At 62.7% G+C, this 16,029-nt stretch overlaps 1 protein-coding gene across 1 annotated transcript in view; it reads left to right on the top strand.

Moving 5' to 3' along the window:
- CDH4 (cadherin 4, type 1, R-cadherin (retinal)) overlaps nucleotides 1-16,029 on the top strand; it is a 151,752-nt gene that overhangs the window by 112,227 nt on the left and 23,496 nt on the right. Inside the window, exons 7-8 of the mRNA XM_014532776.1 lie at nucleotides 288-460; nucleotides 13,211-13,348. Of these exons, the coding sequence (XP_014388262.1) occupies nucleotides 288-460; nucleotides 13,211-13,348 (311 nt within the window). The remainder of the gene's footprint in view (nucleotides 1-287; nucleotides 461-13,210; nucleotides 13,349-16,029) is intronic.

Raw genomic sequence — 16,029 nt, 5'->3', positions numbered from 1 at the left:
GGCCGCCATCTTGGTTGGCAGTTAATTTGCATATCTCACTGATTAGCCAATGGGAAGGGTAGCGGCCGTACAGCTAATTACCATGTTTCTCTTTTATTAGATAGGATAATAAAAGTGTAATATGCTAATTAGACCAGACAGCCAAACAAACTTCCGGACGTCCTTCCGGACGACCTTCCAGATGAAGCCAGGATCTGCGATCGACCAGTGATGTCTGTCCTGAGTGAGCAGGTGTGGCAGGGGCCCTTATGCAAACCTTTCCCTCTGAGCAGCTCTCTCTGTTCCAGGCACCTACGTGATGACAGTCACGGCCAATGATGCTGACGACAGCACCACGGCTAACGGGATGGTGCGGTACCGGATCCTGACCCAGACCCCACAGAGCCCGTCCCAGAACATGTTCACCATCAACAGCGAGACAGGGGACATTGTGACCGTGGCCGCCGGCCTGGACCGAGAGGTGAGGTGGGCGCCGTGGGCTGGGGAGAGACTGACTCAGCTCTGGTTGTGTCCCCTGAGCCCCCTGTTCCATAGAGGACATCAGAGCTCCAGCATGACCTCTCCAGTGGGACACAGTCCAGAGGCACCAGGATGCTGGCCCAGGATGCGTGACCTGGGTGCCTGGGACAGACCCAGGATGACATGCCCTGGGGGCCTGGGACAGACCCGGGATGCGGGTCCTGGGTGCCTGGGACAGACCCGGGATGGGTGTCCTGGGTGCCTGGGACAGACCCAGGATGACATGCCCTGGGGGCCTGGGACAGACCCGGGATGCGGGTCCTGGGTGCCTGGGACAGACCCGGGATGGGTGTCCTGGGTGCCTGGGACAGACCCAGGATGACATGCCCTGGGGGCCTGGGACAGACCCGGGATGCGGGTCCTGGGTGCCTGGGACAGACCCGGGATGGGTGTCCTGGGTGCCTGGGACAGACCCAGGATGACATGCCCTGGGGGCCTGGGACAGACCCGGGATGCGGGTCCTGGGTGCCTGGGACAGACCCGGGATGGGTGTCCTGGGTGCCTGGGACAGACCCAGGATGACATGCCCTGGGGGCCTGGGACAGACCCGGGATGCGGGTCCTGGGTGCCTGGGACAGACCCGGGATGGGTGTCCTGGGTGCCTGGGACAGACCCAGGATGACATGCCCTGGGGGCCTGGGACAGACCCGGGATGCGGGTCCTGGGTGCCTGGGACAGACCCGGGATGGGTGTCCTGGGTGCCTGGGACAGACCCAGGATGACATGCCCTGGGGGCCTGGGACAGACCCGGGATGCGGGTCCTGGGTGCCTGGGACAGACCCGGGATGGGTGTCCTGGGTGCCTGGGACAGACCCAGGATGACATGCCCTGGGGGCCTGGGACAGACCCGGGATGCGGGTCCTGGGTGCCTGGGACAGACCCGGGATGGGTGTCCTGGGTGCCTGGGACAGACCCAGGATGACATGCCCTGGGGGCCTGGGACAGACCCGGGATGCGGGTCCTGGGTGCCTGGGACAGACCCGGGATGGGTGTCCTGGGTGCCTGGGACAGACCCAGGATGACATGCCCTGGGGGCCTGGGACAGACCCGGGATGCGGGTCCTGGGTGCCTGGGACAGACCCGGGATGGGTGTCCTGGGTGCCTGGGACAGACCCAGGATGACATGCCCTGGGGGCCTGGGACAGACCCGGGATGCGGGTCCTGGGTGCCTGGGACAGACCCGGGATGGGTGTCCTGGGTGCCTGGGACAGACCCAGGATGACATGCCCTGGGGGCCTGGGACAGACCCGGGATGCGGGTCCTGGGTGCCTGGGACAGACCCGGGATGGGTGTCCTGGGTGCCTGGGACAGACCCAGGATGACATGCCCTGGGGGCCTGGGACAGACCCGGGATGCGGGTCCTGGGTGCCTGGGACAGACCCGGGATGGGTGTCCTGGGTGCCTGGGACAGACCCAGGATGACATGCCCTGGGGGCCTGGGACAGACCCGGGATGCGGGTCCTGGGTGCCTGGGACAGACCCGGGATGGGTGTCCTGGGTGCCTGGGACAGACCCAGGATGACATGCCCTGGGGGCCTGGGACAGACCCGGGATGCGGGTCCTGGGTGCCTGGGACAGACCCGGGATGGGTGTCCTGGGTGCCTGGGACAGACCCAGGATGACATGCCCTGGGGGCCTGGGACAGACCCGGGATGCGGGTCCTGGGTGCCTGGGACAGACCCGGGATGGGTGTCCTGGGTGCCTGGGACAGACCCAGGATGACATGCCCTGGGGGCCTGGGACAGACCCGGGATGCGGGTCCTGGGTGCCTGGGACAGACCCGGGATGGGTGTCCTGGGTGCCTGGGACAGACCCAGGATGACATGCCCTGGGGGCCTGGGACAGACCCGGGATGCGGGTCCTGGGTGCCTGGGACAGACCCGGGATGGGTGTCCTGGGTGCCTGGGACAGACCCAGGATGACATGCCCTGGGGGCCTGGGACAGACCCGGGATGCGGGTCCTGGGTGCCTGGGACAGACCCGGGATGGGTGTCCTGGGTGCCTGGGACAGACCCAGGATGACATGCCCTGGGGGCCTGGGACAGACCCGGGATGCGGGTCCTGGGTGCCTGGGACAGACCCGGGATGGGTGTCCTGGGTGCCTGGGACAGACCCAGGATGACATGCCCTGGGGGCCTGGGACAGACCCGGGATGCGGGTCCTGGGTGCCTGGGACAGACCCGGGATGCGTGTCCTGCTGGTGCGTGTGTTTTGGATGGCAGTGGGGACCCCAAGTGCCATGAGCCTAGACCTCAGACTCGGCAAACCTGCCGGGTCTTGTCTTAGCACGTTGTCGCCCCCGTGCCTGTCAAATCAACACCAGTAGAAGTGCCAGGTTGTGGCGTGGAGAGTGCCACCGCCCCTGCCCTGGGAAGTGCCGGGTGGTCAGGCAGCCACAGGGAAGGTCATTTGTGCCGCCTGGTGGCTCAGTAGGAGGCAGGGCGTCCCCAGTTGCCTCTCAGGGCCGTGGGCACGTAGAGGCTGCCTCCAGACCAGGCACCTGCCTCTGTACAGTGGGCACAGCCTCGCCAGCCTCCTGGGCTCCGCCGGGGTGGGCAGAGGCCCTGCGGCCCGGCCAGAACTGGCAACGACGGTGTGGGTGGGGCTTCATGGGGGAGGTGGGCCGGGACCCTAGGCTCAGGGGGCCTTGGCCAGTCCGGGCACCTCCATCTTGTGCCTGGAGGCCCCACCACCCTCCGGGTGGCCACCAGGTGCCTGCTCTGCCCCGTGAGGCCTGCAGGAGCCGGTCAGGAGCCCAGCCTGGCTTCTGGAAGTCTGTTGTCATTAGCGGGGAGGGGGGGTGGGGGGGAAGGGGTGTCCTGTGATCTGACACAGTGAGGTCCACCCACACACTAAGCAAACCAAATACCATGCCCGCACTCCCCCACTCAGGGCAGCCTGCCTGCCCTGGGGAGAGGCTAAAGCGACACCCCTTTCTCCAGCTGTCACCTGGCCCGGGGCTTTCACTCCCTTGGGGAGAGCACTGAGGGCAGTGACGGGGCATCCCGCCCACGTGAGCGAGCATCTCCAGCTCCTGTCTCCACTCCTTTAGCCAGTGGGTGCCAGGGACCGCTGTGGGCAGGGCACCAGCGGCCCAGGGAAGCTCCACACGGGCCAAGCGCCTAGCACTGAGTCGTGGATGAATCATCCATCGGCCCGAGCAGCAGCGTCCCCAGGTGGAGGAAGGACCTGACACTGCGCCAGTCAGCAGGTGCCCCCCCGCCCGCGTCCCCACCTTCCCAGGGAGGCTCCGCGCCAGCTGGAGTGGCCGCGCCGCCCCGCCCGATTCCACACGGGCGTCCATCAGAGCCGAGCTTCCGCAAACCACCACGTTCAGGGTGAGCATGTCGCCTGCAAGCGTGGCTGGTCCCTGCTTTTATTTGCTCTGTCTGGCAACACTGCCCACCCGGAGGCAGCCGGCGGTCTGGGCCCGGGACGGGGCCAGGCAGGTGGGGTCGGCCATCCGCCAAGGCGCCTCTCTGAGAAGCCTGGCTTGCTCCGGGCCTCCCCCTCCGTGCCCCGGGTGACACTGCGGAGGTGAAGCTAGACGGTGCCGACGGGCGACAAGGTCCCTGAGAGCCGGCTCTGCTGATCGGGGAGATGGGCAGGCAGGGGCACGGCAGGCAGGGCCTCCAGACATCAGGGCTGAACGTATGGCTGGCCCCGCGCCGGCCCAGCTGTCACTCAAGACAGGATCCCGCCCTCGCAGGGAGCTGTTTGCCGGCAGCTACCGAAGGAGCCCTCCCCAAAAATGACACTGAGCGAGCTGCAGAGGGCCGGCCTCGGAGGTGCCGCTGGCTCCTGGGCCGGCAGTGCCTGGCTGCGGTGGCTCGTGGAGCCTCAGCTTCCCGCCAGGAAGGGCTGGTGTGGGCAGTTTCTCCCAAGACCCGCTCACAGGCTGTGGCTGCACAACCGACTGGCCAGGGCGCACGGCAGGGCCTTCCCGCTTCCTTCTCTGTGGGAGCACCGACCCCGAGTGGCAGCGCCTCTGCGGGCACCGAGTGGCTCCCTGCTGGGCAGAGGGGGGATCCAGGAAGGGCAGAGCTCACACCTCCTTGCCACGTGTCTGGGTAGCAGATCCTGTGAGTGGAGCACTTCTGCGTGACTGAAATGTCGGCAGCGGCCTGGACAACACGCACGCCGTTCCAGTCTCTTGTGCAGAGGGAGGTGCCCTCTGGGAGCCCGTTCATCCGCCCGGCTCGCTAATGAGCGTCCTGGCCTGAGAAGATGGGGTGTGGCGGGCGGGTTCCACTCACGCTGAGGGTAGCTTTGCTCTGATGGCCCAGCGGTGTGAGGTGCACGGAGCCCCGCATCCCAGACCACTTCCAGGCTCCGGGTGGAGTTCATCCCACCCTGACGACCTCCGCCCGACCTCTGTCCCCCAGTGTGCGGACCCCATCTTCATCGACCTGAAACTCCCTCCCAAACTAGGGGGCCGATGGATTCTCTCAGGGTCCCTGGGTTTCCTGATGTGTTTTCAAGACTGTCCAGCCTACATCTTCATGAGAGGAGGCGGGCCCAGGGCTGCTGGGCATCGTGCGGACGCAGTGACCGGCCACGCGGTACAGACCCAGGAGGCGTTCTTAGGTGACAAGACCACGTGGCCCTTTGCTCTGTGAGCCGCGTCATGACGGCCACGCAGGATATTCTGGTAGTGTCTTCCCAGGAGGCGACTCCGTGAGCCCTGCGCGGCCAGGCCCGGTCCGCGGGGAGGCGGGCCAGCGTTTCTCGGAGGCCGAGCTCTGACGCATTTTTGCGGGTCCCGCTCTCAGACCCAAGCGCAGTGTTGTGGTCTCAGAGAGGAAAGTTAACAGTTAAGACAAATTTGCCACCAACAACCTCATTTGCATATTCATCCCTGAAGTCTTGCTTGTCCCCCAAAATAGAGAAGAGGAAGAAGGAGAAAACTGAGCAAAGCACTAGCATCACTTCCCTGCCGCCTGCAGGGTCTCCGGGCACAAGGTGGCCTCACTGGCGTGGGTGCGTGGGGACACCGGCTGGCGCCCGCACCGGGACACAGTGGCCTGTCCATGCACGGCGTGCGGCGCCTCTCTGGGAAGCCTCGGGGCCACGCTCTTGGCCACACCAGGGCGCTGAGCCATGCAGCAAGGCGTCCCCGACAGCGCAGCTGCCTTCCAGTCACCCCTGCTGGGTTTCTCCTCATCCCAGAAGCAGCACAATGAGGCAGGAAAGGCGGAGAAGCACAGAGGCAGCGAGGGCCTCCCTCCGAGCACAGCAGGCCCGTCCCGCCCAGGCCTCCCGCTGGCACACGTGCAGCCAGGCTCTCGCGCCCGTCACAACCGCCCTGGCTGCTGCTTTTCCGTCTCGGGTGCATGTGACTCCGACAGCTCCCTCTGCGGGCCTTCCGCTGTCCTCCCTCCGGTTGGCATGTGAGTCCCAGAGCCGGCCCGGGGACAACGGGAGCGAGGACGGGTCGGAGGTCCAGGGAGGCTGTGCAGGAAGGGGCACGGGGCAGTCACGCAATCAGGGTCAGGGGGACCAGGATGGCGTTTTTATTGTTCGCTGCATCTATGACTCCAACACTTATTTCACAAGCTGCTTTTAAAAAGTCTCCCGGTAAACCCAACTTACCGCTTTCTTACTTGGAATTTCTGTTTTATTGAAAGAGCCCTTGCAGCCTGGTTGAGGCTGAGGCCACATCAAAGGACAGTGTGAGTGCAACACCCACTCTGCACACGACCCCTCCCGGGGGCGGAGCTGATGATGCACGTGTGCACACGTGTGTGTTTGTATACACACGTGTGCACACATGTGGGTGCATTGCCTTTGTGCGTGTACATGCGTGTACAAGCCATGTCTCCCGAAGGTGTGCGGGCAGGGTGCTTATTGGGCGGGCGGTGCTGAGGGTGGGTGTCACCGCAGCTGGATCTCTGGGGGTGAGGGGCTCCCCTTGTGGCTCTGCGCTGCCCGGGCCTGAGCTCACAGCGCCGTGCGCCCAAGGCCACGCCCAGAGCGCCAACAGGAGGGAGCGGCCTATGCCTCTATGTGCAGCACCAGCCAGGGTCTCAGCCAGAACCCAGAATCCCAGACCCCGCGGCCCCTGAGGGATGGAGGGAAGTGAGACCTCAAAGAGCCCTGGGCTCGGGTCTGGAAGGTTCTCCCCTGGGCTGCCAGCCCTCAGACCTCAGCCGCCCCCAAGGCGAGCCCGTGTGGCCCTGCGGCCGGGCCTGGCTGGACCGGCCGTCGCTCCCTGTGAGGATGGAGGGGTTTTCTGCAGCGGGACCTCCAAGAACAGTGCGGGGCAGGGACATGCACGCCCTGGCCACAGGGACCGCCCAGTGGTCACTAGTGGGGCATCAGCGACGACCGAGTGGAACTCGCTTCCCCGCGCACGTGACTCACCCTTGAAACCGGAACCCTGCCCTGGCTCCAGGCCTGTCATCCCCCGGGACCTCCGGCCCCTGCGCTGCGCCCTGGCCACCTGGCTGCCTCTGGTCCTGCCAAGGAGACCCTCACGCTGTGCTCCCTGCACCTGCCCGGGCTCCACGGCGCCCTCCTGTCTCCGTGGCCCCAGGCTCTCCTGAGCCCTCGGGAGCCCTCCCCGCCCCCGGCGCCTGCCAGACTGTGTGCTCTGAGGGGCAGGTGCTTCCAGAGGAAACTCAGATGGCCTTTCTTCTGGGTCTCCCAGGGAGCGTTCTCATCACTGTGAGGTTTGCGGTCCGGCGTGCCTGGCGGTCAGCATGGTGGGCGGTGTGTGTAAATGCCTCGAGCTGGGCTGCACGAGGGACCCGACCCCCCCCCACCCCCCGCAGATGCAGCCAGAAGCACACAGGGACCTGGCTTTGGGGGCCCTAAGCATCCTGGTCCCAACCTCTCTGGGGCTTCCAGACGCCATCTCCCAGGAAGAAAGAAGCCCTCGCAGGAGAACCACATGCCCCTTTAAAGGAAAATTAAAGTGTAAAATAAAAGGCCCTGTCTCTGCTGCTGGGTTCCCGGTGGGAGTCTCTGCACCGGGGGATGGAGCCGGCAAAGTCACCCCAGAGCCCGTCGCAGGCCATTCGCCCGGTCACTGCTGTCCAGGCCCCTCACAGGCACGCGGCTGCAGGTGACTTTTTCCCACCTCTGCTGCTCATGGGCCCTGCATCCATCGGTGGGCAGGGGCCTGGGGTGGGGTGAGCTGGTGCTGGCCCCGGGGCTTGCGTTCGTTCTGTGGCTGAATCATGTCCTGCCATGGGCCAGACCAGGTCTGGTCGCTCGCTCGGCTGTCGGTGACGTGGGATTCTTGCCACTGTAGCTGCTGGGACTGGAGCTGCTGGAACCCAGGCACCGTGTCTGTCTGAACTCCGGTGTCCCGTTCTCGTGGGTGTGTGCCCAGCAGTGGAATGGCCGGGCAACGGGTGACGTGTGACTGGGGATGCAGCGTCTCGATGCACCGCGTGGACGAGGACAGAGCCTGCAGGTCCTCCAGGCGCGTTCCTGGGCACCGAGCAGACCCCAGGACTGAGCTGCGGGAGCAGAAGACAGGCCGGGCCAGCCCTGAGCGCCGGTTCAGCCTCAGGGGACGGGGGTCCCCAGCAGGGCACTGGCCCAGGAGGGAAGCGCGGCCTTGGGGTGGGGCTGCCAGGAGGAGCTGCAGGTTGGAGGTGGAGGGCGGCTCCCAGCCTTTTACTACTCGCAGCACAGCCAGGCACAGCAGCTGAGCTGGCCCAAGCAGCGCTGGTCCCCTTGGGCCAGAGCGTGGGGTTGAGCGCAGGCCTGACGCGGGCCGGTGTGCGTTGGCCGGCAGCCCTGGCACCCCGCGTGGGAAGCGGGGAGGGGAGGGCACACAGGAGCCTACGTGCTGTTCTAGGGCTGTGGTCGGCAAACCATGGCTCGTGAGCCACATGCAGCTCTTTGGCCCCTTGAGTGTGGCTTTTCCCCAAAATACCACATGCAGGCGAATCAGGGAGCAGAGCACAAACACTTAACAGCAAGTGGTTTGAGGCACAGATCTCACCCCAAAATGAGTAAAGAACATGTAAACTACATATTGTAGTTACAGCACTGAAAAAAAAAAAAAAGCAAGACAAACCTGGGTTTTGGTTCATTGCATATTCTATTAACAACTACGAACATGAAGCAAAGACTATGAGCACAAAGGACTACCTCCATCTCCCACTGGAAAAAAAAAAAAGAGGTCCAGGGTTAGACAGCTGATGAGTCAAGTTAGCTGTCCTAAAACAGTGGTCAGCAAACTGCGGCTCAGCAAACCGCAGCTCGTGAGCCACATGCGGCTCTTTGGCCCCTTGAGTGTGGCTCTTCCACAAAATACCACATGCAGGCGCGCACGTACAGTGCGATTGAAACTTCGTGGCCCATGCACAGAAGTCGGTATTTTGTGGAAGAGCCGGTATTTTGTGGAAGAGCCACACTCAAGGGGCCAAAGAGCCGCATGTGGCTCATAAGCCGCGGTTTGCCGACCACTGTCTAGGCAGAGGTGGGCAAACTTTTTGACTCGAGGGCCACAATGGGTTCTTAAACTGGACCGGAGGGCCTGAACAAAAGCATGGATGGAGTGTTTGTGTGAACTAATATAAATTCAAAGTAAACATCACTACATAAAAGGGTACGGTCTTTTTTTTTTTTTTTAGTTTTATTCATTTCAAACGGGCCGGATCCGGCCCTCGGGCCGTAGTTTGCCCACGGCTGGTCTAGGGCATTAGGTGGCTGCATTATTGATGGATGTCGTGCAAAATTTAAATGCTGAGCTAGGAGAGGCAGTGAAATCGCAGGGATGGCCACTTCCGGTTTCTTCCTTCTTCTTGAACTTGAAAGCGGCCAAGTCCTGCGCCAGGGCGGGCGCGGGGGCAGGCTCGTGGGCAAGCCGGTGGAGGACTGGGCCGCAAACACAGCCGGAGCTGCCCTCGCTCCGCAGGCTCACTCACGCGGCTGCAGGGGAAGGATGCCCAGCCCGTGAGCCCGAGAAGCCAAGCCCTGCCTACAGCTTTTCAATACAGGCTTCGAAACCCCCCACCACGCCAGGCCCATCCCCTGCGTGAAGGTGGGACAAGTGTGGCAGAGGCGGCCGCGTGCAGAGACGCCAGGACGCCCACCTTCCCGGGTGTGCGCCCGGGGCCTGCCTCTGAGCACCACTCCTGAAAGGGATTTGGTGGAAGAGAACGGCGATCGCCACTGAGTCTGAAAAGCACGCTTTCTAAACCAAAAACCATGCGAAGGAGCCTGTGTCGCACCCCCCCCCCGCCCCCCTGCTCCCTGCACTCTCAGGAGGGGCTGAGTTCTGCAGGGGGGTGGGGGGGCCGCCAGCATTTCCTCCTGCCGACTGCATTTGCTTGCTGTCCCCACTCAGACCAGGAAAGACTCCCACCAGCTGTCAAAAGCCAGACCAGCGCGCCCTCTAGTGGCAGCCAGCTGCACACACAGGCTACCCACCAAGGGTACACGTGGGTACATACACCCACCCGTACGCGTGCCTGTGCCGTGTCTCTGAGACGTGTGTTTCTCTGCAGGGTCTCTGAGGCAGGGCCTGGATGGTCCATGGGGAGGTTGTGATTCGCTGACTTGCAGAAGCACCTCATGCAGCAGTCACAGGACTGGGGGCTAACACTTTCTTCCTCTCTCCTCTGGGCTAAATCCCTCCCTTCGCTGTCGGCCTCTGCCCTCCTGCTTTCCGCTCTGGCCCCTGTGGTAGCAGCTGGTCCTGAGGGCGAGGTAGGGGTGTGAGGTTTGAGGGCTCGAGCGGCCAGCCCTGGTCTCCTTCCCTCCCGCCAGGCGGTCAGACAGGCCGAGCCGGGCAGGCCCTTGCAGTCTTGCTGACAGTGACAGGCAGCCTCAGAGGTGGCGTCTGGTGCGGAAGGGCCTGACCAGCCTCCTGCCCTGAAGCTGCTGCGTCCTTGCAGTTGAGTCTCCCCGCCCGGGGGGGGGGGGGGGGCAGATTTGTAAAGAACGAGAGAAACTCGGTGAGAAATTGAAGGGTTTCCAAAGGGAGGCTGCCTGCGGCTTTGTCAGAGAATCTGATTTCCTTCCGCACGTTTCCTCGGGGAAGGGACCAGAGTCACCGTGGGGTCGTTGGCAGCTGTGGGCGAGATACAGATGAGAGGTGGCTCCTGGGCAGGACCCGGGCCCCTCACCACGGGCCTGTGGGACTGGGGTTGGCATTCGGTCTGCCAGCCTCCCCACTAGCCAGTCCCTGTTCCCAGCCTGTCCCTGCAGTGTCCTGGCTGAGGCAGGGCCCTGACCAGGCAAGCAGCGCCCTCTGCTGGTCAGGAAAAAGGAGCGCGTTCCTTCTGCTGGGACCTTGAGGCACAACAGCCTAGGAGCAGGGACGGTGGCTGGGCCACACCCTGACGTCAGGGGCCTGGTGGGTTTCTGCGTGTGCATTTGTACAGCAACGGCAGCTCCAGCCTGCTGTCCACCCCGCACACGCATGCGAGGGGCCCAGAGGCGTTTGGCTGTTATCAGGGTCGAGAAGGAAGAACGCACGAGGCCACAGCGGTGAGGGATTGTACATTTATTAGGTCATCTGGAGACAGATGGGCTGAGCCCCCAAATGGCACCAGCACACAGGTGTCCGTGTCCGTGTCCAGAGACGGCCGGGGGATGGGGACTCCAGGTGGCTTTTTCTGGGCAGAGAATTCTCTGGGCGGGTCTGGGTCCTGGGAAGGTCCAGAGGGGAGAGATAATGGTCTTAGCAAGTGGAATGTGGTCTTAGCAAAAGGGAATGTCTGTTGTGAAGTGGCCTAAGGTCAGTTCCCAGGGGAGGGGCATTGATTCAGTTATTTGATCAGACCTAACAGCTGTGTGGGCAACGTTGGCGCCATAACGAAGTCCTGAGAGCAGTGACTGGCATCAGCTCCTGGTGGCAATGAGGAGATCACATCAGCGTGCCCTGCTCACTGCCTCAGTGGCTGGTGTGACCACCAGTGGAGTCAGCTGGGCACGTGACCCTGCCCATCTCAGACTGGAACATGGAGGCCAGCGAGGGCCGGGGCTCGGGGCTGGTGGGCCTGGCTCCTGCATCGTGGGCCACAGCCCCTCCCCCGCGCCCAGCACCTCGCTGGGCCTGTGGAGGAGCCTGACTTCGTGCTGAGGCCCGGCTTCCTGGCACCTGCCTCCTTGGTGGTGAGGGGAACGGGGACCAGCGTTAGCACCCCGCCCAGCACGCCATCCCTGGCTTTGCAGGCTATGTGACCTCTGTCTCAGCCACTCAGCTCAGCTGTTGTCATTGCAAAAACAGCCACAGAGAATGCCTAAATGAATGGACGGGGCCATGCACTAATAAAACTTTATTTCTACAAATCAGCAACGGTTGGCCCATTGGACACATGGAATCCTGTGACTCATCGCAAAGCCCCCTCAGTGTCTCCCAACTGTCCACAAGTGCCCAGACACAGGGATCGGTGGACTGTTATGACAACAGAGATTCTGAGGAATGGCACCTACCGTATGATAGGCACCACATTTGACCCTGGGGACACGGTGGTCAGTAGGACAGCCATGGCCTCCAGAGCTCAGTTTGGTGAGGGTCACAGACAACGATCAAATGACAGCTGTAAAGTCAGAACTGTGCCACGCGCCATGCTGGGGCCTGGCTTGGGAGAGTCAGAATTCCTGAGAAAGGGGGTTTGAGCAAAGATCTGAAAGAAAAGTTGGCATTGACTAGGGGAGAATAAGAGTTCCAGAGGGAGGAGCACGTGCGAAGGCCAGGCGGGGTCAGCGTAAGGAGCCGAGGGAGGTTTATGGGAGGTGTGGGGAGCTGATTCAGATGAGGCCTGAGAGGCGGTCAGCAGCCAGGCACACAGCCTCGGGGCCACAGGAAGGACATGGGTGTGAGCCAGTGAGCACTGCAGCATAACAGAACATCTCAAAGCTCAGCAACCAAAACAATGTCCATTGGTTTCTATTTACTTAGCTCTCAATTCCAAGTTTATCACTTGGAAGACGTTTCCTAAGGTCCCTTTCTGCCTTGGGCCCCCGAATCCTTCCTCCCCTAACGGTGCCAGTGAGATGTGGGCTGCAGTCCCCGCAGAGAGCTGCCACCAAGCCTCGCCTGTCACATTCAGAAGCTCAGAATAGGGACATAGAAAAGGCTACTTGTGCTGCTCAGGGGTGTCTGCACCAGTGGCCTCGGCGAGTGCCAGGCGGACAAGGCCAGGTGCCTGATGGAATTCACGCTTCCCGTCAAGTTTTGCCCGCCTGTGGAAGCTCACACCTGCATGCGCCTGGATGCTCAGCGCTCCTCTGGACTCTGTTCAGACAGTGCGCTTGTATCGACGCATCTGCAAAGAGCGGAGAGGGCTTGTCTCTTGTTTGAACATCTAACCTGCAGCTGAGCTGGACACTGAAAATGCTGCAGCCACGAGTCCTTCCAGACACGTGTCTGGGAGTGGCGCTCTCTTTGCAAACTGCCCGTCCCTGGCTTTGCAGCCCAGTGCAGTACCCAGTGGCCCCGCTCAATCTTGGCACCAATTATGATCTGTACTTACAACAGCCAGAGCCACTGGGATGGCGTGCAGCCGGCTCTCGTGCTGCGCGGTTTCCCAGAGAACGTCCTTCCACCAGGTCTTGTGCTGAGAGTTTGGGGAGAGCCATGCGGCCAGCATGCCTCGTGCGGGCCTGAGGCCCAGCTGCTGCGAGCTCCGCCTAAGAGCACGCTCCTTTCATGAAAAGTATAAGCAGCCTGTAAACTAAAACCCAACTGACGCCCTGCTCTTCCCCACCTCGTTCCTTCTAGAAAGTTCAGCAGTACACAGTCATTGTTCAGGCCACAGACATGGAGGGAAACCTCAACTATGGCCTCTCGAACACAGCCACAGCCATCATCGCGGTGACAGACGTGAATGACAACCCGCCAGAATTCATCGCCAGCACGGTGAGTACCCGGGGGCCCCCTGGGGACGTGACCATGCAAGGTAATTCGCTGACCCTTGGCATTTCTTCTGTCCTTGCTGCTGCAGACAGGAGGAGACGAACAGCTGGGCGGGGGCAGAGGCCCTGGACAGGGGAGGCTGATGCAGGTGACACCCCTGGGATCTGCACCCGGGGGCTGGCCTGCTGGGGGAGGCCTGTGCTCCCGTCTGGCACAGCGACACCCCCTAGGCGCAGTGGTTCTCAACCTTCCTAATGCCGCGACCCTTTAATACAGTTCCTCATGTTGTGGTGACCCCCAACCATAAAATTATTTTCGTTGCTACTTCATAATTGTAATTTTGCTACTGTTATGAATCATAATGTAAATATTTGATATGCTGCATGTGTTTTCCGATGGTCTCGACCCACAGGTTGAGAACCGCTGTGGGCCTAGGGAGCGAGGGGTGGCACCTTGAGAGGTTCCCAGGACAGAGCGAGCTGGACCCTCTTTCTGAATCCAGAAGAGCTGACCAGTGGTGCTCGGGCCCTGGCGAGGGGCGATGTCTCCGCTGCTCTTGGAGCCTGCGTGTGGCTGTGTGTGCGGTGCACCTGCTGGGGCTGTCATGTGGGGCCTCGGCCAGAGACAGGGCAGGTCTCTGCAGGAGGAAACGGGGTATACGGATAAACTGCCCCCCGCCGCCTTCCCCGGGGCACGGCTAGTGGCTGTGACCAGGCCCCGCACCAGGTGGACCTGTGGCTGAGCCCCCTCTGTGGACATTTATTCACTCACTCACTCCCAGAATGTTACTGGACATCCAGCTGGGTCTAGAGCCAGCAAGTCACAGAAACAAACTCCCCGCATGTGGGGGACGTCCCAGGGGTGGGGCTGAGGAGTCACAGCCACAAGTCACGAGGCTTCTGTCCCATCAAACCCTCAAGGCTCACTCAGTGCCGGCACATGGGAGGCACCCTTCTGTGCCACGTGGAGGTCTCGGGACCCGGCCTCCGCTCCCGCCCCCTTACCAACCTCCACCCTCCCTCAGGACCCTCAGGCCACATCCCGGGGAGTGAGACATGGGGGGAGCAGCTCCCTAGGGGCCGTGGGAGAATAACGGCACCCCGGCCCCAAGACCACATCATGGCCTCGCCCTCACCTGGCCCTCTTTCCTCCACCTGCACTGCCTCTGGTGATGGTGCCAGGAGCACATGGCTGTCTTTAGGGCACGCCAGGCCCGTGCTGGTGCGTGACCTGGGCAGCCCACCTTCTCAGGGGTCTCAAACAGCCCAGGGCAGGTGCCAGGTGCAAGGACGCCATTTCCAGGGATGCAGTCCTGTCCCGGTGCTAGCCTGGTCCAGGTGTCAGGGGGCGGCTCCCCAGGAAACAGCCTCAGGACGGCTGTGGTCACCATGGAGACCAGGGCAGAAAGCAGCCAAGCCGGTTGTCCCTGATGTGAGTAAAGGGTGGCTTCCAGCCTGAGGCCTGTGGTGACCTGGAGAGTCGGGGCTCAGCCCCCCCTGCTGGTCTCCTCAGCTCGCCAATGGGTTGGGTGCAGAGCACCCAGGAGATGCTGAAGGGAGTACCCCAGGGAGCTGGGTTTTGGCAGGAGACCTGAGAGACCCAACCTGCTCCCAGTCTTGGTCCACACCTGTTTCCATCCACAGTGGGGTTTCTTGCACCAAGGTGCCCTGGCGGAGTTTGCAGCCAGCCAGGGCTCGCAGGTGATCCCGCAGACTCGGGGCTGCAGGCTGGATGGGGAGTCAGTGGGCCCCGCACAAGGCAGACCAGAGCCCTCGCCCACCCTCCCGCCCCAATCTGGCTGATTCCATCTTTTACGTCCAAGTCGGCAGAGCCAACGCCAGCAGTCCCACCCCCTCCCAGGGCCTCTGGCCTCCTGCTTCGAGTCTGACAGGGTCATGTTCATGGTCCTGAGGTCTGATGGGCGAGACCCACAGATCTCGGTGGGTTTTCAGCAATGTCTGCGCCCACGGAGACACAGAACCTGCCCACCAGCAGCTCCTCCCGCCACCCCCCAGCATGAGCCTCATGTCCACTGCCGGGGGCTTTGCTGCTGTTCTAGACCGTCATCCGCGGGCACTCACGCAGAGCACACCCTTCCTTTCAGTCGGCATCTTCCATCCGAACAACGAACGCTCTGGGTCCCATGGCAATCACTGGGCATCTAAATTCTTGGGGTTGGGTGGCCTGTGGCATGTGGCCCTTGGGTTGGGTGACAGGCAGCCCCAACCCTGGTTTCTCCGCACCCGGGGGGAGGGCGGGGGGGCGGGACTGAGGACTGGCCACACCCTTCGCAGCAAGGGAGCTCAATCAGGAACAATCAGCAGAAGCCGAGGAGACACAGGGGTTCTACATGATCTGACTCCTGTTAAATGTTAATTAAACCTTTTCTTCGCTTCACCTGCTCTGCACGTACACCCTGCCCTGGCTGCCCCCTGCCAGCCTGCGCCCTGCTGGGCCGGCCTCTGCATCAGCACTCTCTCAGGGCGAGCCGGGGTCTGTCTGCTGCAGGGCCGGGGCCCCCAGGACCCCCTGTTTGCCTCGTCCTGGGTCCTGGAGTGAAGCCTGGAGACCCAGCGTCCTGGCCCCTGGCCACCTGCCCCACCAGGCGGGGGTCCACTTCCCTTAGACGTGGGACGGCCACCTCCTTGGCCAGGCTCCTGACCCCCAGCCCAGACCGCCGAGCT

Source organism: Myotis brandtii, unplaced genomic scaffold (genome assembly GCF_000412655.1).
Source record: "Myotis brandtii unplaced genomic scaffold, ASM41265v1 scaffold915, whole genome shotgun sequence".
Taxonomy (NCBI): Eukaryota; Metazoa; Chordata; class Mammalia; order Chiroptera; family Vespertilionidae; genus Myotis; species Myotis brandtii.
Note: the sequence above shows the minus strand (reverse complement) of the source record. Positions and strands in the feature narration are given on the sequence as shown.